The sequence below is a fragment of the Podarcis gaigeae genome (assembly GCF_964106915.1).
Source record: "Podarcis gaigeae genome assembly, chromosome: 4".
Classification (NCBI taxonomy): Eukaryota; Metazoa; Chordata; class Lepidosauria; order Squamata; family Lacertidae; genus Podarcis; species Podarcis gaigeae.
In genome coordinates, this window is record NC_139677.1 from 100,977,350 (window position 1) to 101,003,638 (window position 26,289).

The window sequence follows — 26,289 nt, forward strand, 5'->3', positions numbered from 1 at the left end:
CAAAGGTTTGTTATTTTTATAGAAATCTATTAGGCAATATAAGCCTTTGGTTTGCCAGGTTTTATCTGGAGGTTTTGTGCTGCATGGTGGAATAATGGGTGGTATGCCAGGGGAATTAGTGGGGATGGGGTTGGGGATAGTTTGCCTATTACTGTTTTCCATGCTTTGAGCATGGTCTGTGTGTACCGGTTAAGTGTTGTGGGAATTTTCCTTAGTTTGTTTGGGAGGAGAGGGTATGCTGTGGTGCAGGTATTTTCAATTGTGTCCTTCTCTAGGTGTATCCATTGTTTTGTCTCATCTTCTAGTATATATGGGATTATATGGCGTATTTGGTTGGCAATTTAATATATTTCTATGTTGGGGACTCCTCATCCTCCTTCTGAGGTGGAGAGGTGCAGGTATTTGGGGCTTATTTTTGGTTTTTTGTGTGTGAGAAGATAAAGGAGTGTAGTTTTCTCTGCCATCTGCGGAGTTGGGTTTGGGGAATCCAGATTGGGAGGGTTTGGAATAGGTAGGTTAGTTTTGAGAGGGTGATCATTTTGATCATGGCTATTTTGTCTGAGAGAGTGAAATTCATGTTGTTCCATCTTTTTAGGTCTTTGTTTATTTGGCGCCACAGGGGCTTGTAGTTGTGGAGGTATAATTTATTGAGGTTTCTGGTTATTTGTACTCCTAGGTATCTGAACTTGGTGTGGCAAAGTTTTATCTTGATGACATTAGTGAGTTCTTTTTGGGTGTGAGGAGGGGTGTTGAAGCACATAGCTTCTGACTTTGCAGATGACCTAATGGTCACAACACCAGACCCCTTAAACACAGCAACCTCCCTAATCAGAGAACTCAACACATTTGCAATGGTGTTGGGCCTACAAGTAAATTTTGCAAAGAGCCCTAATTTATATGTTCTGCCTTTTATTTCCACTCCCTTGATGTCTGTGGTTGCTCGGATTCGGATTGCTAAGGGTTCCAGAGCCAGGATAAATAAGAAGGTAGACAGTGGGCATCCTTGTTTTGTGCCTCTTTGGATTGCTGTGGTATTAGAGTCCATACTGTTAGTTCTGCATTTTGCTGAGGCTTGGGAGTATATTTGTTTGAGGATTTGTAGGAAGTTGGGGCCAAATTTCATGCTAGTTAGTACATGCCCCTGTTTTTGTAAATTAAACAGCTTAGGCAGATATGGTGAGACATGCTAGAGTCACAGCAAGAAATGAATATTTAAGAGTACAGTGGTGCCTCGCAAGACGAAATTAATCCGTTCCGCGAGTCTCTTCGTCTAGCGGTTTTTTCGTCTTGCGAAGCAAGCCCATTGACGGATTAGCGGATTAGCGCTATTAGCGGCTTAGCAGCTTTTAGCGGCTTAGCAGCTTTTAGCGGCTTTTAGCAGCTTAGCGGATCAGCTGATAAGCGGCTTAGCGGCTTAGAAAAAGGGGGGGAGGAAAAAAACCCTGCAGGAACTCGCAAGACATTTTCGTCTTGCGAAGCAAGCCCATAGGGAAATTTGTTTTGCGAAGCACCTCCAAAATGGAAAACCCTTTCGTCTAGCGGGGCACCACTGTACAGAGGATACTGTGACTTGTATATAAAGTGGGTGAGATAATATGGAAACTCACAATAAAATTCAGTTAGATGGAAGAATGTTTAAAATTCTCTAGAATCATCATCCGGATGCAGCAACTGATGGCTAAATTTCCAAAAAAAAACACCCCTGCAAACACAAAGCGAGTCTGTAGCTCTCAAAAGGGCCTGGGTGCTTTCAACTGCAAAGCTAAGAGTCTCAAGCATTAGTACACTAAACAGTCCTCTCCACTAGCATGCTAAGACAAAGCCCGTTAAAAAAGTAGTAGTAACAGGCCATGAGCTAAGTATACAAGACTAAAGGGATGACGGAAGCCCGCATGAATATTTATGACTGTCTGGTGTAAAAGCAGCAGAAATGGAAGCTAGAGTAGAGTGAAATGGCATGAAATAATGAGGAATGACACCCGGCTAGCAGCAGAGCATCCTCAGAAGAGAGAAAATTCTGCATACTCTGGCTCCACTGGGTGAGGGGGGTGGGGATGGCGAATCAAGCCTAAATTAGCCCCATTCTCAGCAGCACACAAATATCAACATCAACATTATCAAGGGTAATGGAAGTAGACTCTTGATAACCGGATCACACCAAATGCAAAACACATGCAGAATTTTGCAGATGTCATCACTGAAGGAGATTCAACACCCCACACAATTAGTTTCATAGCCTCTTCCACTTCTCCTCAAGAGAAAGTGGGGAAATGCTCGTTTATTATGTCGTCTGGAAAGCAAGAAGTTGCTGAATGAATGCTTGTACGCTACAGGGACTTCCCAACCATGAAGTCCTTGTTGGTGGAGGCTGTATGTTGGGAGTTCAGGGCAGAGTCTTGCTCCTGTTCCCCCGTCCTCCATAAAAGCAAATGATACAAATCATTTACAGTGGTACCTCGGGTTAAATACTTAATTCGTTCTGGAGGTCCGTACTTAACCTGAAACTGTTCTTAACCCGAGGTACCACTTTAGCTAATGGGGCCTCCTGCTGCTGCCACTGCGCCGCCGGAGCACAATTTCTGTTCTCATCCTGAAGCAAAGTTCTTAACACCCAAGGTAACATTTCTGGGTTAGCGGAGTCTGTAACCTGAAGCGTATGTAACCTGAAGCGTATGTAACCCGAGGTACCACTGTATATGGAAGGAGGAAAGGGATGTTTGTCAGGCCAAGTTTAAAAACACCTGGTGGCTGGGACAAGAGGCAGGCATTGCTCTAGTTCAACTCTGATACTATATCCCATTTACTTAGTTCCACTGAATTTCAGCGGGAAGCACTGAGAACAGTAACCTGCCCCTACAAGCATATTCTTATCCCCAGTTTCTAGACCCAAAGTATGATGAGCCCAGGCTGCCAGATGCTGGTGAAATGCTTACATTTTTTTTTACACTGCTAATGAAATAGCCTAACCCATATTCTCCATACTCCAAATGGAAGACATCAATGTTTTAAAATCTATTGTCTTGCCTTATGAGAATTTCCTTCCTGTCTTTATCTGGGAATAACTTGTGCACATTTTCAATGCAAACATATACAGATGGATTTCAAAGCAATACTGAAATCTTTGGTCTCTGACTTTACATCAGCAACCTATGCAGTCTTCTGTAGAGTGGAGAGCTTAACAAAAAAAAAAAACCAGATAAGCCTGGAAAGGTAGCAGAATTCTCCCATCACAATTGTCTGCCTCCAAGTGCAAACTGGAGGGCTTAGTTCCAGTCAGTCTGACAGGCAATATCTAAAGTAAACAAGATTTTTCATGCCTACTTACTGGCTGCTGGTGCATTCCTAAGAGTGCTCTCCTAGCTTAAGAAAAGCAGCAAGTTTATCACCTCTACAAGAGGCAGATGTCAAGCAAGGAGTACTCAGATCACATGTTTAGAGACAAGATGATTGGAAGAAGATGCGGTGTGAGTTTTAGAGATTCTTGTGCTGTGTTGTGATCTTTTGGAATTTTCATCTATTATCCTAGCCAGGAATGCATGTATTCTGCACCCAAAAGTGTCAAAAACCTAGTGTCCCACTGGGGAAAGGCCCCCCCCCAAATTATCTGTATTTCAAAATTATGCACTCACTCAATTGTATTTTTAGGTTTCATATTTCCTTCTTTTAGTAAACTGCCCTGTGTATAAAATTTAAGGGCAACAAACATACTTATTGAAATATTAAAAACTGCTTAATTTGCGCATCTTTTTCACAATCCATAGTTTATATCTCAATGATCTTTTTTTAAAAGAAACAACCCCCCCCCAAAAAAAAAAAATGATAGAAGGGAAGTTTGTAACAGCGTTTTTTTTAAAAAAGGGATTGTGGGGTGTGGATGGGAAGTTCATGAAATAACAAGCCAATTAGCCCAATGTCCATTCCAGGTCAATTAGTTAAAATCATTATTAAAGATATTATTAAAGACATATAGAGCGTCTACAACAGGACCATGGGTGTAGCCAAGGGAGGGGCAGCTGCCCCCCCACAAATCAATTAAAATATATAGCAAACTGAGGTTCTGCCCCCCCCCAACAAAATGTCTGCCCCCCTAACAAAAATCCTGGCTGCAGGACTGTGGAATGAGTTGTAGTCCAAAACATCTGGAAGCACTAGGAGAAGGCAAAAGTAGTCCAATTTGGATGCAACCAGGGCATATTAATTAAGTTCTAAGTATTAGCAGATGGCAAGATAAAATATATTGACAAAAGGCTCCTGGGAGGTTGCATCCCCTGCCTCCAAGAAATATAATCACAGCTGTCCTTGCATCCGTTGGTCAGAGAAGGAGAGGCTGCAGGGACTGCCAGCTACGCTAGAAATGTAGAGTACTTTGTCAGATCAGTAATACTGCTTATATTAAAACAAAAAAAATTCCTTCCAGTAGCACCTTAAAGACCAACTAAGTCAGTTCTTGGTATGAGCTTTCGTGTGCATGTCTGAAGAAGTGTGCATGCACACGAAAGCTCATACCAAGAACTGACTTAGTTGGTCTTTAAGGTGCTACTGGAAGGAATTTTTTTTGTTTTGCTTATATTAAGTAACTTTAAAATATAAACCCAGAGCAGACCCCAAGGAGCACAACTAGCTTTGTCGGTGGGGAAAAATCTTATCTGGAGATGTTAGATAGGCTTGCTATTCTGCTCAGTGTCAATATGTATTTCTTTTTTTCAAAGTGCTTTTTTCCTTTTCCTCTTGATGGTGCTATTATTTGAAAGATTATACCTCAGACATTTGTTGCAGTTCTTTGTCAAGTTGATGGGGTTTTTTTTGTACTATGCTTTTCAAAAATCAAATAAAAATAATATCAGATAATCTTTGCCTGAAGATTTACAGTCCTGTTCTCTAATCTCCAGGCAGTGCTTGTTATATTTGAAGCACTTGGAAAGCGATAAATAGTTCAAACTGAATTTTATTTAATTCCACATCTCATTATTGGTAATACCACTTGAGATTTTAGTGCAAGAGTAGTCAGATCACAGAAACACATAGCAGCAGGCACTAGTAGCATGGAAAAAGAAGTATTTCTAAACCTTTTTAATATCATAGGTAAGATACCGTATTTTTCTTTCTATAAGACGCACCGGACCACAAGACGCACCTAGTTTTTGGAGGAGGAAAACAAGAAAAAAAATATTCTGAATCTCAGAAGCCAGAACAGCAAGAGGGATCGCTGCACAGTGAAAGCATCAATCCCTCTTGCTGTTCTGGCTTCTGGGATAGCTGTGCAGCCTGCATTCGCTCCATAAGAGGCACACACATTTCCCCTTACTTTTTAGGAGGGGAAAAATGAGTCTTATAGAGCAAAAAATACAGTAAGTCACTCCTGCCCCCTGAAGACTATTAACAATATGATAAGCTATTTCAAGTGGCAGGATATTTGAGGGTGCATGTTTTTTTCCACAGCCTGAAGATTACATCTATTATCTTTTCCCCAAAGATAAGAGGAAGAGCTAATCAGCAATTACAAACAACAAATGCCAGACACAAAGGCTCCAGAACCCCTCTGAGCTGCACCTGCCATTGCATCCTTAAGCACTATTTCAGCAGCAATCCACACCTAAAGATGCAATCAAGTACATAAGCAATTGCATTCCCACCCCAACATTTAGGGACAAATGTGTAGCTCTCTGGAAAAAGTATCAACAGGGGGATCATCCCCATGCTCAAGTCTGGACATTGATGTTAAATTTAAAAAAATGTTGTCTGTCTGAAATTGGGATACAGAAAGTTAAGCAACCAAGAGTTAACTGTCCTCCTTTAAAAAAGAAAATACATCAAAATAATAGAAACTGACCAGAAATGACCAAACCAAGTCGGATTCCTTTCAGGAGATTCCCTTTACAATATTCTTGTAAATACCAAGCAAGAGGCATTTTTACAGCTTGAAATACAAATTTTAAAGGTATTTTAAGTATGCAGGGTGGGCAGATTTCAGGATACATTATAAACCTAGCAAAGTAACAGTTAAATCTGAGATCCAACTATTGGTTGACATTTGCATGATTACTTTAGTGTAATCTCTCTCACTAAACTTCTTGTCATTTATAAGCAACCTTTAGAGGATTACATTGTGGTGTGCAGTCCCTTAGACTGTGGAGGACCTTGAGCAAGGGACCCTAGGGAAGCAAAGAACTTTCTGAAAAGGCAGCTAGGTTTGCCCCATGGATCTCCACCACTGCCAAAGGAAGAAAGACTACAAAATTAGCCAGGTAACACTTGGCTCCAGAAAGTAGCAACTGATATAGGTTGCTGGGTGTGTGGGTGTGGGTGTGCAGGCATCTTGCTAAGAAGCGTGTCTTGTGAACATCCACGTGGCAGAAAGAAAGCAATTCCAATTAGATTCTGCAGTGAAATATGCAATATCTATCATTAAGTGCAAGTAAGAGATCTGGAATCACTGAAAATCAGCTACTCTTTATCTCCATCTGCTACCAACGTTTTCTGGACTTAAGGGGCCACTGGGTCTTTAAATTTCAGATGTGGGCAAGTCACATTTAATTGTCGCAGAACTGCTAAGAAAAGAAACACAGGACTATGCTGGCCACTGGGCTGAGTGCTAAAGGGCTGGGACAGACACCCAGGACAGCGCTAGGGAGACAGAGGGCCAGGTGCTGCTTCATCATAGAATCCTAGAGTTGGAAGAGACCACAAGGGCCATCGAGTCCAACCCCCTGCCAAGCAGGAAACACCATCAGAGCACTCCTGACATATGGTTGTCAAGCCTCTGCTTAAAGACTTCTAAAGAAGGAGACTCCACCACACTCCTTGGCAGCAAATTCCACTGTCAAACAGCTCTTACTGTCAGGAAGTTCTTCCTAATGTTTAGGTGGAATCTTCTTTCTTGTAGTTTGGATCCATTGCTCCGTGTCCGCTTCTCTGGAGCAGCCAAAAACAACCTTTCTCCCTCCTCTATGTGACATCCTTTTATATATTTGAACCCCTTAACCTCCTTGGCTGCTTGTAGAGGGACCAAACAATACCTGCCCAAGGTGAGCAGGTAAGTGGCAAATACTGGAGTTTCAACATCTTCAGAAACGTATTTCTAGTTTTATAGTGTATACCACAGTGCTCTCACATTAAGATCATCATTATTATCTTAATAAAGGTTTGTTTCATTTCAGGTAGCTTGAATTTCAAACACTTTCATTCATTAACTGCAGTTACTCCAAGGAAGCCAAACATGGAGAGAAATCAATGTTTTATATATGAAGTGCAACAGAAATATTATGCGCCAAAAACAGGCAAACACAGTCCTGGCTGGCCAAATACAAACAGCTATATGATGCCACTAAGTCACCTGTTCCAGTTCCAGCAACCATCATGCCACACTTAATGCAAAACACAGGGCTTTAATTGGATGGTTGGCATCTGTCTGTCTTGGGACCCAATGGAAATGCCTAATTAGGGCAACCTTTGGAATGTTCAAAGGTCCTTGAGTTACTACTGATAAGACAAAAGGACATCATAAAAACTTAAGAATGCCCAGAACAGAATTTTTGCTTCTCCCAGCAGCAAATCACACCTCAATTTGGGGAGGAGGGGTTTAAGCCCCTAGGTTTTTCAGGGTCTTTTATTTGTTCGATGGTACAATATAGCAAAAACTAAATTTGGACCTCCTGCTCTCTGCCTATATCCAGAAAGCTCTCCCTTATTATTACTGTTTCAGATTGGAGAATTAGTGTGGTTAAACATACCTGAACTCATATTTAATATCAGTAAAAAATGACAGCAGACTACAGCTGCAGATGGTTTGCTTGTTGTAAATTTGAAAACTATTCTTTGAGTTCAAGCCTATGAGAAGTACATGTACCACAATTCAGTGTGATGTCTGAAAGGAGCCAGTTTCCACATGATTAAGTGGGGAAAGGGGAGAACCATATGCTTTTGAGCAACAGTACACCTCATCAAGCAGCAACACTTTTCAGGTCACTTGGCGTTAAATTTTTTAGTAATAATTCACATGACAAAACCATAACTGCAGCAATATTCACTCTCAAGAGGATAATTTAATGCAATGGCCAATGGAGCAGATTCTGCTTCAGGTGGGAAAGTTCAGATCTTTTATTAGAGAGCCTGCTTAAAGGAGAAGAAACCTTCAAATTAACAGTTTAACATAGGCTGGGATTTTGAAAGCTTACACATCTGTTTTATCTATGAGGGTGCTAAAAAAAACCAAACCTGTTGCCAGAGTTCTTTTCTTGAAAAGCCAAAGCAAGTCAGATACTTTCCTGAGAAGGCTATCAGTACATGGGAGCATCGCCAAAGAACATAACGTTTAGGAGGAAGGGCCATTTTTAAGGGGCTGCTCACTTCCTTTAATTCTTCTTGCACCCAGTTAAGGTATTTTTATTCCGTATTCTGACCATTTGTATACCACTTAATCACCATAGTTTCTAAGTTGGACCACATAACTGGCTTGTTACCCATTGTTCTGAGAATATCTAGCAATCACACATGTCAAAAGGTTTTAGGCAGCAGATACAAGTGCATGTTGTGGGTGCAGGGCTGGCTAGTGCTAGCTGGCCACGTTTTCAAGTAGAGGAATTTGGTGGAAATGCAAGTTTCAAAAAGGCTGCCACTAAGCGTGAATATTTTAGTTACATAATTAACATTGCATGATCACAGTCCTTGTAGACTAGGAGACATTTTGCATTTCTTCTACAATGCTATTTATGCAATTTCCACTGCAAGCCTAAAAAGGAGTGCATTTTAAAATGAGACAATAAACGAAGGTATCAGCTTTATACCCTTTTGGTCAGATCAATTTTCGAAGGCATGTACATGTTTTAAAGGCTTTTGTATTAAGGCATTCAAACTCAAAGAAAAGACATCTTTAATTTGAGGCTTGAGCTAGTTCTATTATTTATACATACCACTTCATAATTTATCCCCTATTTTGTCCTCCCTTCCCCTTTCCCCATTCAAAACTGTTTTCTTAATCACGTGGCAGCTTTTCAATGGATGTCTCACTTGCATGTCTGGCATCTTAAGCAAAATAAAATCAGGTATTCAAGAAGTGAGGCATCTGACCTAGTATGTGGCTATAGAAAGATTTGTTTGATGCCGGAGCTACTTTGCCATCTTACTGCACAAAACAACTGAAAATATGGTGAAAATCCCATAAGAGAAGGCTTAGAGAGTTTTCACAAGATAAGTGCCCCTCACTGAGTAATTAAGAAGGCATGTGATCAATAAAGGCACTCCTAAAATTCTGGAGGCTAACATAACTGAAAGGAGTTAAAAAAATATTTTAAGCGTAAATATTTCCATTTTAAAAGACAGTATATTTCTATAGAACATAACACTCTCTTTGCTTTATTTAACAGCTGTCCTGTGGTTCCCCACCTAAACATCACTTTTATCTTTAATGCAGTCATTGAAGAAAGACTGGCTTTTCATGAGAGGCAGAAGCGGAAATGACTAGGTAATCCCATCACATAAGGATTTTACCAAGTAGATGCCTTATTCCCAATGGAACTTTGCAAGGCAATACTTTCAAGCTATGCGGATCATACCAGTTTAGTCAGTTTCCAACAACAGCAGAACTTCAAGGACAGGCTCATTAAATTGTAATCTGTATATCCCAATTGAATAGCTCCCCATTTACATTCTGCCAGATAAGAGTTTCTAAAGGCTGTGACTGCTCTGCTGTTAATCTTACAGCTTTAAGTAGTTCTCCAATAACAGTAACCAAATGCCATAATAAAAATATTCTACATTTTATATTTTGTTTTCTACCAGGATACTGAATACAAATCTCTCTTCTAAGATGGCCTAGAGCAGGCTTCCTCAACCTCGGCCCTCCAGATGTTTTTGGCCTACAACTCCCATGATCCCTAGCTAGCAGGACCAGTGGTCAGGGATGATGGGAACTGTAGTCTCAAAACATCTGGAGAGCCAAGTTTGAGGAAGCCTGGGCTAGAAAGGCAAACCATCCATGAGGCGCTGCACAAGAGAAAATACTGGCCTTCCATTTAAGCGCATCTTCAGATATCAGGCACTACCAAGACAATATTAAAGACTTCAAGTGGCCATGTTTATGGAAACTTTCAGCAAATCAGAAAAATCTAACACAACCGCTTAAGCTACCTGCAGAGCACATCAAGGCCTTGAGGTCCAGTTAATCATTTATGATGCGCCCCCACTTTAGTGTGTCACATTAATATAACTTTAGAAACCTATGACAATGTAACACATGCCAGACATTACACAATAGGTCAAGACTAATGAAGTTACATGCCAAATCTGCAAGTGGGTGATGTCAATGAAGGAGGAAGATGAGCGACATGGAACACAGGCATACTTGCAATAGAGCTGCTCTCAAGCAACCCAATTTGACAGGAAACTCCACTGCTTAGAATTCACACAGCACTGCAAAAGGCGCACACACACACACACACACACACACACACACATTCTCTCTCTCTCTCTAGTCAGCACAAAGCACTGAGGTAGTGCAAGACATTACAGGAGATCCATCAAGATCCCATTATGATTTACTCTGGTTTCCTTGCAGCGGAAGTACCGTATTTTTTGCTCTATAAGACTCACTTTTTCCCTCCTAAAAAGTAAGGGGAAATGTGCGTCTTATGGAGCGAATGCAGGCTGTGCAGCTATCCCAGGAGCCAGAACAGCAAGAGGGATTGATGCTTTCGCTGCACAGCGATTCCTCTTTTTGTTCTGGCTTCCGAGATTCAGAGTATTTTTTTTTCTTGTTTTCCTCCTCCAAAAACTAGGTGCGTCTTACGGTCTGGTGCGTCTTATACAGCAAAAAATACAGTAACTTCCATCTCACTGCTTTGACTTACAGTGGGAGCCATGCAAGAACTACCAGCCCAAGGAGCTATCAAGCAACTACCAATCTCGGGAAGATATAGTTACAGATAACTGGACTTGCCCCACTGGCCTGAAAGGAGTCATGTCCCTGCAGTATCATCATCTGGAAGAAGATTAATATCTTTGAGCTTTGGTGACTTTTCTATTTCCAAACAAGGGTGACATATGGTAATAACTCAAAGCTATAGTCTTCGTCCCTAAAGTGAATTAGCTTTATATTTGTGAGCAATATTGAGGACAGTCTGCTACAGTCTCATAAAAGCCACAAGGTTTTTATGGGAAAATGTCTAGCTCATTTTAGACAAAGCTACGTAGTTCCTGCTTTTAAAGTCTCACAGCTCATGCATCCCCAAAGAGCCAATGGTTAACAACATAATGACTTTCGCTGCAATATCAAACTAATGGACACATTAACTAAGGCAGGCCATTCCTACTGACATCTGATTACCACCCATAGCTGTGTATGCAGTACGATTTACTTGCTAGTAAATCAAGTAGGCTATAATGATAGTTCCACACTGAACACACTTCTGGATGCAAAGAACTGTCCTTTCTCTACCTGCAGTAATTGGGAGGAGGCTGCACTACGAATACTGGACCACATACACCAAGTAATGGTGTCAGCAGGCAAAGCAGATGGCCAAAACTAAGTACAGTGGTACCTCGGTTTATGAACTTAATCCGTTCCGGAAGTCCGTTCTTAAACCAAAACCTTTCTCAAACCGAGGTGCGCTTTCCCTAATGAGGCCTCCTGGTGCCGGTGCCCTTCTACCATTCAGATCCCGTTCTTAGAACAAGGTAAAGTTCTCAAACCAAGACACTATTGCCGGTTTGTAAACCAAATCGTTCTTAAACCGGATTGTTCTTAAACCGAGGTACCACTGCAGAGCTACATCAGCTAACAAGAAGCATGCACAGGACAGAGAATGAACTGAGCCAGAAAGCTGGTAATTCAAATGTCACATCAGCCATACACTTACTAGGTGGTCTTAAGCAAGAACAATGCCCTGCTTGAGAAATCTCTGTAAATCTGTTTGATGCTAATTTTCAAATCAGGATTAGAGGCAGCACTTCAGCTAGTTTCACAGTTTTGGCCTCACAGGAAACATGAATTCACCAGGAACAAGAGGAGGTTGGGGAAAAGAAGTGCTAAAGGTGGCTTTGTTGCAACACCAATAAACTGATTTGTTGAATGAGCAGCACTGTCCCTAAACTGAGCCACTGATGCTTAGCCTCAGCCATTTGCAGTACATTAACATTAGCAGCCCACCTTATATAAGGATTACCAAGGAGGCGTTTGAAGTGCTTTGAATGTTTAAATAGTGTTTTCTCCAAGTAGCACTGTAATTAGCACAATGAAGACACAGCTGCATAAACAGTACCAACTGTAGAACGCTCTCACCACGTATTTTATAGCTGAGACTAAGGCTGGGGCAGCAGAATCCAGACTTGGATTGTGGGGATCCCCCCCCCTTCCAACCTCACCATTCACGATCTGTCTGGACCTGATTCCATTGCCTCTATGCAGCATGCACTGCCTAGAACTCTATAATTGTATTTCTTTACTCCAAGTTCACAAAAGAACAATTCACAGAAGACAGGCCAAGGTAGGTGGAAATACAAACAAGGTGGTCTTCCAAGTCTGCCCGAATGCACAGAATATCAGCCCTCTTTGGACCCCAGAGGTCAGAATTTGAAACTTTCAGAAACTTGTACAACAGGGGAAATAAAAAAACAGGCTTTTAAAAAGGAATTCCACATACCCAGGACCCTAATAATCCTGGACACAACTATGTCCAAAAACTGACACTTCTTAAATAAGGGACTTCCCAATTCTACAGCTACCCGCCGTTATAAACATTCACTAGTAACGACACTCAAACGGCAAATCAGTTCTTTTGTCGGATCATACAGATCCATGTAGTGATTTTTTTCAACCAATGTGAATAACCTCCTGGGAAGATCAGCGGTGCGCTTCCCAATGGCGAAGGATGGAAGGGAAGAGAATGGTATAGGTAAGAATTGAGGCTGTAGACTGGGAAAGGCTATGTTCATCAATCCAAGTAAAGCAGCTGTAGCTGAAAGGGAGGAGGATTCCACACCATTCTTTGGAGGCTTGGAAGCTTTTGTATGGGACAATTGTAAAATGGTAATCAGTTGAAGAGGCATTGGAGCCAAGAGTCTTTTCTTCACCAAGGGTGAGAAGTTAAGAGATCCATGAACTGCAACTAATCAGAAAGAAGGCACATCAGGGAACTAACTATATGATGCTAATTAAGGTCGGATCTATGAAGCTGTTTCATGAGAAGAGAAGACTCCCTGGAAAAGACCCTGATGTTGGGAAAGATGGAGGGCACAAGGAGAAGGGGACGACAGAGGACGAGATGGCTGGACAGTGTTCTCGAAGCTAGCAGCATGAGTTTGACCAAACTGCGGGAGGCAGTGGAAGACAGGAGTGCCTGGCGTGCTCTGGTCCAGGGGGTCACGAAGAGTTGGACATGACTAAACGACTAAACAACAACAAGATCATCAAGATGCTAGAAGAAGAGAGTTGATATGAGTTTGCAGAATAAGAGCGAGTCAACATTTCTGGAAATCCCTCTCCAATTGATTGGTGTATGTACATTATTATTTGAATTTAATTTTTTAAAAAGCAGTCAAGGTCTCATGTGTGGAGAAGTGACTGGTTGTGACAATATAAAGACAGTTTCTCTGTTCATTGAACATACCTGTACCAACAGTAAAAACACCCATATAAATATCACAAACACATCATGTACACATTGTAAGCCTACTTCAAATCAGCAGATTGTTTTGTCACTTAAGCATGCTTGCTCAAAAGGGAGGATTATCTAATCTGTAAAAATCCTGCTCAACAATCCACAAGCATTTAGGTATTTTCTGATAGCTAAGGAATAGCAGTTTAACACAGCAGGACAGAGTTTCAGATCTTTGTATTATACAAATGTTATTAGACTAATGCAAGATGCAGCTGAGTTGCCTAACCCAAAAACTCAACGTGAAATGCACAGAAAAAGGCCTACAGCTCAGTTACAGACCTTTATAGACAGACGATCCCAAGTGCAATTCCCAACATCTCCAGGTTAGAAGGATCATGTGCTACAAGGGTGAGAAAGAACACTGCCAATTATTTGTATGGTGTATGTTCTCTGCCTGAAATCCTGGGAATCTGCTTCCAGGGTACACAATATTGCTGTCAAGGTACACAATACTGGTCTAGAAGGACCAAAGGCCTGACTGGATACAATGCATCTTGTACACCATGGGGCTGTCTCGATTTGTCATCAGGCTGATGCACAGAGCAAGGCATGATGCTCAATTTAAGTCTTTGCCTTGTGATGTGAGGGGATGGTCTGGATATTTGAGAGTGGAGAAAATCACCTTGTTATTATCATGATCACACCGCTACCAAGTGAAGTTTGGTCTTACAGCAGGTTGCCTCCACAACCCTTGTATGCTAGGAGATCCATTAGGATGGTCGCCACTGGATTCCTAGGATAGTCTAGATAATTTTGGGGTAGCTGAAGTCTGTGATTCTGTTGAGCTTTAGTCTCGCTATAGAACGGTAAATCACAAAGGACTATCAACAATATCACTTCTGGGTGCCCTTTCCAGTGCTATGGAGCCCAGCATGCCCCTGGTTCTCTAAGCAGCTCTAGGCAATGAAACAAGCCAGACCACAAAAGGCATTAAGACTCAATGTGTGACTGACCCAATGTGTTCAGAATGCATAATTTTACCTACCTAGCAGTAAAGGCAGAGAAGGACAACTTTACTGTCTCTGTTGCCTCCTGAAATAGCCTGTCAGCAGAGCTATCCCGAGTGGTGCAGGGCTTGTTGACATCTACCCCTGTGAATGGTTAATTGCCTACTGAGACAATTTTGCTAGGTATTTTGAGGATGAAATTGCTCACCTTCATGCCAGATTGAATACTGTCATTAGTGCAGTACCAAGCCATGTGTCGGCCATGTGTCCAATGTACCATTTTATCCCATTTTTGTGGAATCAGCTCATTTTTGTGGCCTGAAGACTTGCAGCTGTCCTGCCTACATCCTATCATTTCAATATTTGCCTGTCATGGCTTACTCAAGTCATAGGGGGCAACGGCTGAGCAGGCATGTGGGAGTGGTTAATGCATTTTTATGGCGTGGAGTGCAGTTCACAGGTTTTGAAGTGGTGATGAATACACTCCTGTAAAACAATCTTACACGGTAACAGCTTGACCAACTGTGATTCATGGCCTGAACTCCTCTAATGGGCTCTTTGTATGGCTATCCTTAGGACTGGTTTGGAAGCTATAGCTGGTGCAGAAAGCAGCAGCCAAGATACTGAGTGGAGTGCCAGTTGTGCTGAGTTTTTTTTTTCCTTTCTGCCAAAGTTGCTGAGTTAAAAAAAAAGTTTAGAAAATTGGCAAAAATTGCATGTATAGCAACCCTGCTTGTGCCGATATTACTTGTGTTGAAGGAGCTGCATATGCTGCCTTTCAGGTACTGAGTCATATCCAGGTTCTTGTTATTAACTGCTCAGGTCCTTTGAGAGCTCTTGTTGGCTGCACCACTTCATCTAGGGACAATGCAGAAACTGGCCTTCTCCATGGTAGCACCTATACTTTGGAATACTCTGCTTCCATATATGAGAGGCAGTAGAATGCTTCCAACATTTATTGATAACCTCTCTCTGCTCAGGCACTTCCAGTCATTAATACTGGATATTACAGGCTGGACTTTTTTACCATTATATACAGAGAAAGGGTTTGAATATATGTTTTAATGCTGTAATGTGCTCTAAGGTTTGTATTTAATAGAAAGTTGTCTAGAAATATTTTAAAATAAGATACATATGAAATCTTGGGTAAATGCAAAACACATAAAGTCCTCTAGCCATAGCTGCCCAAATCCTAAACAATTTACAGTTATACAAAAGATACAGTCTCATTCATCTACATACTCCAAGGCAGCAGTTAAGTGATCTAGAAAAAAAGTTGGAGTAGATGATCCTCAGGGTCCTTTCCAACTCTATGATTCTTCAAATTATCATCCCTGAACAAGAGTCCTGAAGGTCCAGTTTGTTTCATATGATATGGTCAATGATAACAAAAGAGGCTTTATGACAGTACTGTACCATAAACATGGATTAATGTAGTCACTCATGCAAACTTGAAGCAATGTGCTAGGAGAAGGTAGATAAGAGGTGCTGACACAGAAAATGATTCAATGCAAGTGACTCGCACACTCATGAGCATGATCAAAGTCTGAATGGCGTAAGTCAATGGGATTCTTTGCCTTGAGGCAACCCTTAGACATTTGGCCCTTTCAGCTTTCCTTAGATCTAAGGGTGGGTTTTAATGGGGTTGCACAAACCAATTCGGGGGAAACAAAAATCCAAGTTTTTAAAATGTGAAAGCTAAAACTCAAATAATAAAACAAATCTTAGAGTTACATGAGAAAAAGCTGAAGGAACTAAACAGACCAAGGAGGAAGGATGAGATTTATTTATTTATTTATTTATTTACTTACTTACTTACTTACTTACCTTCCACCCATCTGACTAGGCTACCCCAGCCACTCTGGGAGGCTTCCCAGATTGTTTCAGTTATCAAAAAAGAATGAGACCAATTTTAAATGGGCCGCTTCCACATCATTTAACCATTGGTGCCTATTTGCTTATGTCCCCAATCTGATACGCTGTTGCTGGCATACAGAGCTATGAAACTCGTGGCCTGGATATCTGCTCCCATATAGGCCCTGCTGCCCATCAATGGTGGGCTTGCACACTGTCCCTTCAACTTCTGATTTTGCAGCAAACTCTACAGCAAGCAGTTAAACATCTGAACCAACAAATTCTGGTTTGCTGCAAAATCTAAGCACACAAGCCCAAATCTTGCTCCTGTAGCACCAAGGCATAGAATCACAGAATGTGAATCACCCATAATGTTGGTGTTCCTCCACACACACACAAAAAATCTTGTTCCCAGATACTATCAAATATCCTAGCACACCACATGAGCTCAAGAAGCAGTAACTAATGCAAACTTATCCTATTTGAATCACATGGCGGAATTGCTATGAAGCTAACCACAACAGAGTACAATCCCTTTATATAACCATACACACAAACGCACATGTTTAGTCAATATGATGCAATTACTCAGCAATACCAAAAACAACCAAACAAACAACAGTTGGGAATCAGCTTAGATGATCTATTAGATATGTTGGGGTCAAAGCATTGTAAATGCTTGTGGGATGCACTCCCCAGAGAGGCTCCTTCAGTGCCTTTGTCACATATCTTTAAGAGCCAGTCAAAATAATCCCCCTTCTCTCAGGCCTTTAGCTAATTAAACAATCAATGTCCTTTTAAACTGGGTGTGGGGAATATTGTTTTTATTCCAGGCCCAATAAAGCTTATGCCATACCATTCCCAAATTATTTAAATAGGCACTGAGTCACTGGTGTGTGTGTCTGTGTGTGTTTTTTAAGGTCGCATAAAGCAACAGTGTATAGTATCCACACATGCAATACTTACATTAAAGATAAAGGTACCCCTGACCATTAGGTCCAGTCACGGACGAATCTGGGTTTGCAGCGCTCATCTTGCTCTATAGGCCGAGGGAGCCGGCATTTGTCCGCAGACAGCTTCCGGGTCATGTGGCCAGCATGACTAAGCTGCTTCTGGCGAACTGGAGCAGCGCACAGAAACGCCGTTTACCTTCCTGCCAGAGCGGTACCTATTTATCTACAGTGGTACCTCGGGTTAAGTACTTAATTCGCTCCGGAGGTCCATTCTTAACCTGAAACTGTTCTTAACCTGAAGCACCACTTTAGCTAAGGGAGCCTCCTGCTGCTGCTGCTGCGCCGCCGGAGCACAATTTCTGTTCTCATCCTGAAATAAAGTTCTTAACCTGAAGCACTATTTCTGGGTTGGCAGAGTCTGTAACCTGAAGTGTATGTAACCTGAAGCGTATGTAACCCAAGGTACCACTGTACTTGCACTTTGACGTGCTTTCAAACTGCTAGGTGGGCAGGAGCTGGGACTGAACAACAGGAGCTCATCCCGTCGCGGGGATTCAAACCGCTGACCTTCCGATCGGCAAGCCCTAGGCTCAGTGGTTTAGACCACAGTGCCACCCATGTCCCTAACAATACTTACATTAGATAGTTCTTAACTCTCTAAATACCATTTAGGAAACACCCCGATAACCATACAGCAAGATATTGGGGGAGCAAATCAACCCCTTTATGCCCCCAAAGCCAGCAGAAGATGAAGGCTGCACATCTGCAGTAGCCTCATGGTGCAAGAAAACTTCAGGAGGAGACTGCATGCTGCTGACAACCACCAAGGCCTGTATGTTGAAAGGAAGCAAACAGCCTGCTACTTGCTTCCTTTTCAGTCTGGGCCAAAAGTGGAAGAAGGGAAGCTGTTTTGAGTCTTCCAAGGGCACTTTATTGTATTTTTCTGCTGCAACAGATCCAACACCAGTAGACTTTCTTCTTGCTTCTTGTGCAGATTACCGTATTTTTCGCCCTATAGGACGCACTTTTCCCCCTCAAAAAATGAAGGGGAAATGTGTGTGCGTCCTATGGGGCGAATGCAGGCTTTCGCTGAAGCCTGGAGAGCGAAAGGGGTCGGTGCGCACAGACCCCTCTCGCTCTCCAGGCTTCGCGGACCTCTCCGCAAGCGGGGGGGAGCGCTCCCGCTGCTTGCGGAGAGGTGCCTGCATGCGGAAGCCTGTGCGCGCTGAGCTCAGCGCGTCCAGGCTTCGCGGACCTCTCCGCAAGCGGGGGGAGCGCTCCCGCCGCTTGCGGAGAGGTGCCTGCATGCGGAAGCCTGGGCGCGCTGAGCTCAGCACGTCCAAGCTTCGCGCACCTCTCCGCAAGCGGGGGGAGCGCTCCCGCTGCTTGCGGAGAGGTGCCTGCATGCGGAAGCCTGGGCGCGCTGAGCTCAGCACGTCCAGGCTTCGCGGACCTCTCCGCAAGCGGCGGGAGCCAGCCCTGGGCTCCCACGGCTTGCAGAGAGCTGCCTGTTTGGGGGCTGGGGTCAGGGGAAGCTCCGGCGGGCCTCCCCCGCCCCAGCCCCGTGCCTGGGGGGGGGAAATAATTTTTTCCCCTTTATTTCCCCCCCAAAAAACTAGGTGCGCCTTATGGGACGGTGCGTCCTATAGGGCGAAAAATACGGTACCATAAATTTCCAACAGCATTCTCATGATCTAAACACTAATCAATTAACTCATCAGGGAAGACTATTCTAATCTACTGGATTAAAGTGGGGGGGGAAACAGCAAGCACACCCTTTTTAACAATTCCTGCAAGACAGGAGCTGTTGGTTTTGCAATATCATTTACAGATCTCAGCTGGCTCGTTGACCTTTGAGCAACTACATCACCAAAAAGGATTGAAACTTTCACAGTTTATACCTGTAACCTGACTTCCAAGCAAATGTTGGCAGTGACAGATGGCACTGGGAGCTTGAAATCCAGGTTAGAGGGTTTCCTTTTTTTCCGGTCACCCCACCTCCTCCTGGTATTCACATCTGCAAAGATTCCATGTGGAAATAGATAGAGTAAGTCAACAGTCTCTCCTGCTCTCCTCCCCACATAGGCAGGATGAATAGTTTCAACTTACGGTATTTTTTTTAACCAAAGATTGCCAATGTACCCAACTGTTCTTTAAAAAACTATTCATTAGGAATTAGATTCTTTCCCCCAAAGAGCTAACTTATTAACTAATTATTTGCAGTTGGTAAAGCAAAAAGGCCTCAGTTTAATTTTAAGCATTTATATCCTGTCTTTATATTTAAAAAATTCCTTGGAGGCTACATCTAGTTAAGTCTCAAAACTGAATCTGCCCATTGCATCAAGAATAAGCCACACATTATTCCAAACAACTTTATATAGCGTATTAAAGATTATACACAGGCAGTCAGTCTCAAACAGCTATCATAACCTGAACAACAACAGTAGCTGGACTGGGCTGACAAACTGAAAAATCATTAAGACCGCATTGTTATTTATATAAATTATATAACACCTTTCATTTCAAGAAAAAAATATACCAGCATGGACATCTTTAGTCTTAAGCATGCAGTATTCATATGTGTTGATATAGCAAAAATGTTAAGAAAAGGAATGCAACAATGTGGTTCAATCAGAAGCTATAGCTTAAGAAATAGCCACAGTCCAAGCAGATATAGACTGGAAGATAGAAAAGCCACAATATTATTTAGAGCAGATTCAACTTGCATCTCCAACTAGAACACACTTCTATTTTTGAAGCATATGTAAAAATAGAATTGCTGCAGAGCATCCAATCTCAGGCAGCATCCTTGATCACATGGTATCTCCGTGCAGGCATTTGGGGCTTTGACAAACTTGATTAAGAATCAGAAACACATAGTTAAAGGGAAGATTTATGCAGCCTGCCCAAGAGGCCAGATCAGAGCCTTGGCATACTGATTTACAGTAACTCCCAATAACCTGTCAGATGCTTCAGAAAATGGCAAACAGACCACTAAAAAGAACAGTATTCCACTCTCCTAGGTGTAGCAGGAGCATATGGCTTCTGTCTGACAATGCAAAATTAACTAAAGCATGAAATGGAAACCATTTCTTTCTGTTTTTAATAGAAAAAATCCTGACAGATACTTATCATGGCTAATATTCACTTACAAACCAAACGAGAACCTCCTGAACGATATGGCACTGATTACATCTTGGATGCATCCAGCTGACCAGTTAGAAAGATGATTCTAGACTAAATCTTCTAAAACCTGCAAAGTAGTTGGATTACGTCATCTGCTCGCATACTTTTATACAGCATCTTATACAGACTATACAAGCCATATGGGAGTTCTTACCGTCTCAACATGTAATTTTGCTACATAAATAATGAACTAAAGAAAGGTTAAATAGCAAAATTACAGCTTCCATTAATCAAAGCCATTCCATTTTTCTACATAAAATACAATCAACGCAGCACAGAGGCATGAGTAATATACGGTAACCAGGGTGAAGCAGTGGTTAGCACATTAAACTCAGACCCAGAGGACCTGGATTCTAATCGCCCCCTTAGCCACAAAGCTCACGGGGTGACCTTGGTTTAGTCTTGCCCTCTTAGCCTAATCCAAGTCACAAGGTTGTTAGGACTGAGAGGGTGTGTATATATACAGAGTATATATATATACAGAGTATATATATATACTCTGTGTGTGTGTGTGTGTGTGTGTGTTATAAGAGCAAAATTAAAACAACAGAAGATACTGTACACCTTACACTGCTTTACAAAACATATCCATCACTTCAGAGCTGTACCAATTTCATTGGAAATTTCACAAACATTGTTTTCAGCCTATTCAGTATCTAGGTCAGCCACCTTGGCCACTGCACCATGTGAACCAACATATCAATTTACATGAAATATACCAGAAGTTTTTGGTGTGAGAAAAATTCTACTAAGGTGGGGGAGAAACTACTAAAAGAAAAATATTCCTGAGATGCCAATCCCAAAGGCTTTATTCAGATTTATGCATCACGTTATCAAACAGCTATATCCAAAAGGTCTGAGGCCAGCACTTTGCCTTCATTTTATCAATAGTTTCTTGGCACAAACCACCATCTTTAAATACTAGCAAAAAGCTCCTTGATTGCTCAGACATACGTGACCTTTAGCATGGGCATGCTATTGCCCCCAAATGCACTACCTCTATACAGAAACACAAAAAACACCCTCAGGTATGGAATCATAGAATCATAAAGTTGGAAGAGACCACAAGGGCCATCGAGTCCAACCCCCTGCCAAGCAGGAAACACCATCAGAGCACTCCTGACATATGGTTGTCAAGCCTCTGCTTAAAGACCTCCAAAGAAGGAGACTCCACCACACTCCTTGGCAGCAAATTCCACTGTCAAACAGCTCTTACTGTCAGGAAGTTCTTCCTAATGTTTAGGTGGAATCTTCTTTCTTGTAGTTTGGATCCATTGCTCCGTGTCCGCTTCTCTGGAGCAGCAGAAAACAACCTTTCTCCCTCCTCTATGTGACATCCTTTTATATATTTGAACATGGCTATCATATCACCCCTTAACCTCCTCTTCTCCAGGCTAAACATGCCCAGCTCCCTTAGCCGTTCCTCATAAGGCATTGTTTCCAGGCCTTTGACCATTTTGGTTGCCCTCCTCTGGACACGTTCCAGTTTGTCAGTGTCCTTCTTGAACTGTGGTGCCCAGAACTGGACACAGTACTCCAGGTGAGGTCTGACCAGAGCAGAATACAGTGGTACTATTACTTCCCTTGATCTAGATACTATACTCCTATTGATGCAGCCCAGAATTGCATTGGCTTTTTTAGCTGCCGCGTCACACTGTTGGCTCATGTCAAGCTTGTGGTCAACCAAGACTCCTAGATCCTTTTCACATGTACTGCTCTTAAGCCAGGTGTCACCCATCTTGTATTTGTGCCTCTCATTTTTTTTTTGCCCAAGTGCAATACTTTACATTTCTCCCTGTTAAAATTCATCTTGTTTGTTTTGGCCCAGTTCTCTAATCTGTCAAGGTCATTTTGAAGTGTGATCCTGTCCTCTGGGGTGTTAGCCACCCCTCCCAGTTTGGTGTCATCTGCAAATTTGATCAGGATGCCCTTGAGTCCATCATCCAAGTCGTTGATAAAGATGTTGAATAAGAACGGGCCCAAGACAGAACCCTGTGGTACCCTACTAGTCACTCTTCTCCAGGATGAAGAGGAACCATTGATGAGCACCCTTTGGGTTCGGTCAGTCATCTAGTTACAAATCCACTGAGTGGTAGCATAGTCAAGACTGCATTTTACCAGCTTCTTTACAAGAATATCATGGGGCACCTTGTCAAATGCCTTGCTGAGATCAAGGTAGGCTACATGGATTAATTTCCTTTCCATCATTTCTAAAGCAGAAGACAGATGCAAAGATTACAAGGAGGCAAAAGGGAATATTTTTCAATTATATATTTATATGTTATTATTCAGTGTTTTGAATAATAACATATACATATATTAAAAAATTGGAATCGCCCTCTCAATACCAACAATGGTTACAAGTACTCATTCCACTGACAGTGCAATCCTATAATGCCTATTCTGAAGTTTGTTGGCATCCATCTGTCTCAAGAGACAATGGAAGAGTGTGCCTTTGGTTTCCAGGATAAAGTCAAACCAGAGGAGAGTTACAGTGCCTGCTGTGGCTGTAGAGACTGATACAGGAGAGACATGTTTTATTGCCCCACTGAATTCAAGGACTTACTCCCTGGTGAATGTGCACAGTATTGCAATCTCTTTGATGGGAAGCCAAAATTGTATATCCAGATAATGGCCAATGAAAGTGTTTGAACATAAAAAGGTGCTTTATATTGACATCAGACCGCTTTTCATTTTATCCAGTTTAATTTGCTGATACCAGCGCTCCATGGTGTAAGACTACCTCCCTCAGCTCTGCTATCTAGATATGCCATGACTTAACTATGGTCCCTGTCTTCTGGAGTAAAATAACCAACTGCAAATTGTTGGGGGAAACCAAAGCCTAGTCTCCTAAGAAGCAAGTGGGCATGTAGATAAAGGAAGAGTAGGTGAAAAGATGAAAGGTTTAATATGATAAATGTCTAGACTACTAGAATCGTTGGATTAGGTTGTTTTTCTGTGAGGAAACCGCATTTAATTGTGAAAACATGTATTAAATAGAACTGCCCGCCTTCTCACCTCATTCCACACCCGGTAAAGCCACAGAAACTGAGAATGCATCAATCAGCAAGGTTGTGGTTTCTTTAAAAATAAAAAGCTTAATATGCTATTATCTAAATCTTTTATTCTACTTGAAGCTTTTCTCTTTCCCCAAGACCACTATTTTTTTCTTATACTAAATGGAGTGTGTACCATACCAGGACCAAACCACTCTGCCAAGCCCACATCTGAAAACCATGAATTGCTTGTTCCAAAAAATTATCTAGTCAGGGATTAAGCAGTGGGAAAGGTCTCAATTCTTACAGAAGCTTACAAAAGTCAATTGCCTAGTACTGAATTCAATTCTTAGAATATTGTCAAAGGATCAGGGTTGTCATTGAGGAAAAAAATAGTGGTCCAAAAAGCAATTTGCACACAACCCTTAATGAACAGGAATTCCTACCATCCTTACTCCTTTATCAGATTCAGGACCTCACATAGACTTGAAAGCAGGTACACACACTATAAACCCTCACATTTCCCCATTTGAGGAACAACAGCAGGGGGGGCTTTTGAGCCTCGAAGTTCAAAATGAATTATCTCATGCCTAGGAACAGCTGAAATATTGGGAGATTTCCATAGGGTACTATTTTTATTTTTTGCATTTTTGTTATCTATTCCTGGCAGGGAAAGGGATGGAGAGATATACAAAGAATATGAGGAACCGGGTGCAATCAGGGAGAGAGAACATTTCAATGGGCTCTGGTTTCTTCTACACTGGAATGGAAGGGGAAGATTTGGGTGGCCCTGTTCGTTCCTAGAGATGAGAAACAGCAAGACTCCCCCTTTAGTGACAGAATACGGCAGAATACGGAAAAGAAAAAGGAGAAAATCAAGGTCTCGACGATGACAACAATAACAACCAGGAGTGGCGGCAGGGAAGGAGGTGCTTGATAGCAGAGACACAGAAAAAGACAAATGTCACCCGCTGTAAGCACCTGGCCATGCTAGAGAGAGCACCAGACAGGCTCTCCAAGCTTCAGGCCTGGAGAGATCCGTGCATGGGTTGAATGACTCCCTCCATCTGCACCAAAGCCATCTTCCCCACCGCGACAGGAAGAAGGTGGGAAGCAGGGATTTGGGCTGCTGGCTTGGGGGCCTCGATCCGAGGGAGGAGAGGTTGCTTAGGAATATGCAAGCTGAGGGGGAAGATGGCTGTTTCTGGGGAGGGGGGGTGTTGGGTTTTTTTTAGAGGGGGGTGTTGGCTCCCAAGGGGGATTCAAGGGGGGGAGGAGGATATTCCATCCCTCTCTTTCCCTTTCCACCCAGAATATAGAGCCAAAATCGGGGGCGTCAAAATCCCGAGGGAGGAAAAGATCCCTTTTCCAGCCGCACCCACGATGAAGGGGGCAGGAAAGGAGGAGGAGGAGGGCGGCGGGGAGCGATCCGAGGTCTCCGCCTGAGCCTGGATCGGGTCCAACAGGACCGGCCGGGGAGGGGGGGGGAATGATGTGGCGCGGTGTTGCGATATAGGAGGCAGCCAGGTAGGATATTTTGGGGGGGGGGGTCTCACCGTTGATCACCCCCCCACCGGGGTGGGGTGAAATAGGAGGCAGCCAGGTAGGAGATTTAGGGGGGTGTTTAGGTGTCGGGGGGGTGTCTCACCGTTGATCACCCCCACCCTCATCCCCCCCACCGGGCTAGGATCGGGGCCTGACTCACCGCTCTGCTCCCCGAGGAAGACCAGCTTGAATTTCCGCAGAGGGTTGCCGAAGTCTCCGCCCGCCGACATGATGAGGAAGAGGAGGAAGGTGGGGAAGCTGGAAGAGGAGGAGGAGGGAGGAGCCGCCGCCCGTCCTGGGGCTCCCCTGGCTGGGCTCCCTGGGGGGCGGAGAAGGGGCGAGGGGGCTGGAGGGGGCGAGGGGACGGGGGAGGGAAGGGAGGCCGCCGCTGCTTCTCGCTCGCCCGCTCTTCCCCCCCGCGGCGGGTCTTTCCTCCTCCTCCTCCTTCTCCCCTCACGGAAAGGCAGCGGCGAAGGGAGGCAGCGGCCGGCGGGGCTCCGGGCTCTTCTTTTCTCCGGCGACGGGCGGCCGTCAGTCCCTCCGCCAGCCAGGCAGCCACGACGCAACGTCGCCCTCTGCGCCCGCTGAGGCAATCCCGGCCCCGCCTGCGGCCTTGCCTCTCCTCCCTCAGCCTCGCCGGCGCCGCCTCTTCCCCGGCTCCCTCCCCTCAGCTTGTTATTCGCTTGGCGAGGGAGCGAGCCCGGGCGGAGGGAGGGAGGGAGGAAGGTGAAGAGCGAGCTTGGAGGCCAATCAGAGGGCAGGGAGATGAGACACGTCCCGCCCTTGCCTCGCGCCTGACGGACGGACAGGGAGGGGCAGGGCGAAGAGAGAGACTGAAGGCCAATCACGGGGCAGGGAGAGGAGTAACGTCCCGCCCCTCTTCGCGCCTGACGGACGGAGGGAAGGAGGCGCGCGCGCCCGACTCGCCTGCCACTCATACCGCTAGAACAGCCCAGGCGGCGGCAGCGGCGCTCGAGACGAGTCTCTGCGCATGCGCGCGAAACGAGAAAGAGGGCGTGGCCCGCAAGGAGCCAAGTGGGTGGGGCTTGAGGTTGGCGGCGGTGGCTGCAGGGTTGCGCGTGCGCCCCCGGCCAGTGTTGATTGCTTAAGGGACCCTCCCCTGGGGAGGCGGGGTTTTCTCTTTCTTATATTTCGT

General features: G+C 43.6%; 1 protein-coding gene across 2 annotated transcripts in view; it reads right to left on the reverse strand.

Annotated features, from left to right (window-relative positions):
* RAB6A (RAB6A, member RAS oncogene family) overlaps nucleotides 1-25,833 on the reverse strand; it is a 59,756-nt gene extending 33,923 nt beyond the window's left edge. The window contains exon 1 of one of the 2 annotated variants that reach the window (XM_083737010.1): nucleotides 25,294-25,833. In XM_083737010.1, coding sequence (XP_083593136.1) covers nucleotides 25,294-25,363 — 70 coding nt within the window. In that variant the 5' untranslated portion in view covers nucleotides 25,364-25,833. The remainder of the gene's footprint in view (nucleotides 1-25,293) is intronic. The other variant, XM_083737009.1, reaches the window with a different exon arrangement.
* Nucleotides 25,834-26,289: the final 456 nt, after the last annotated feature.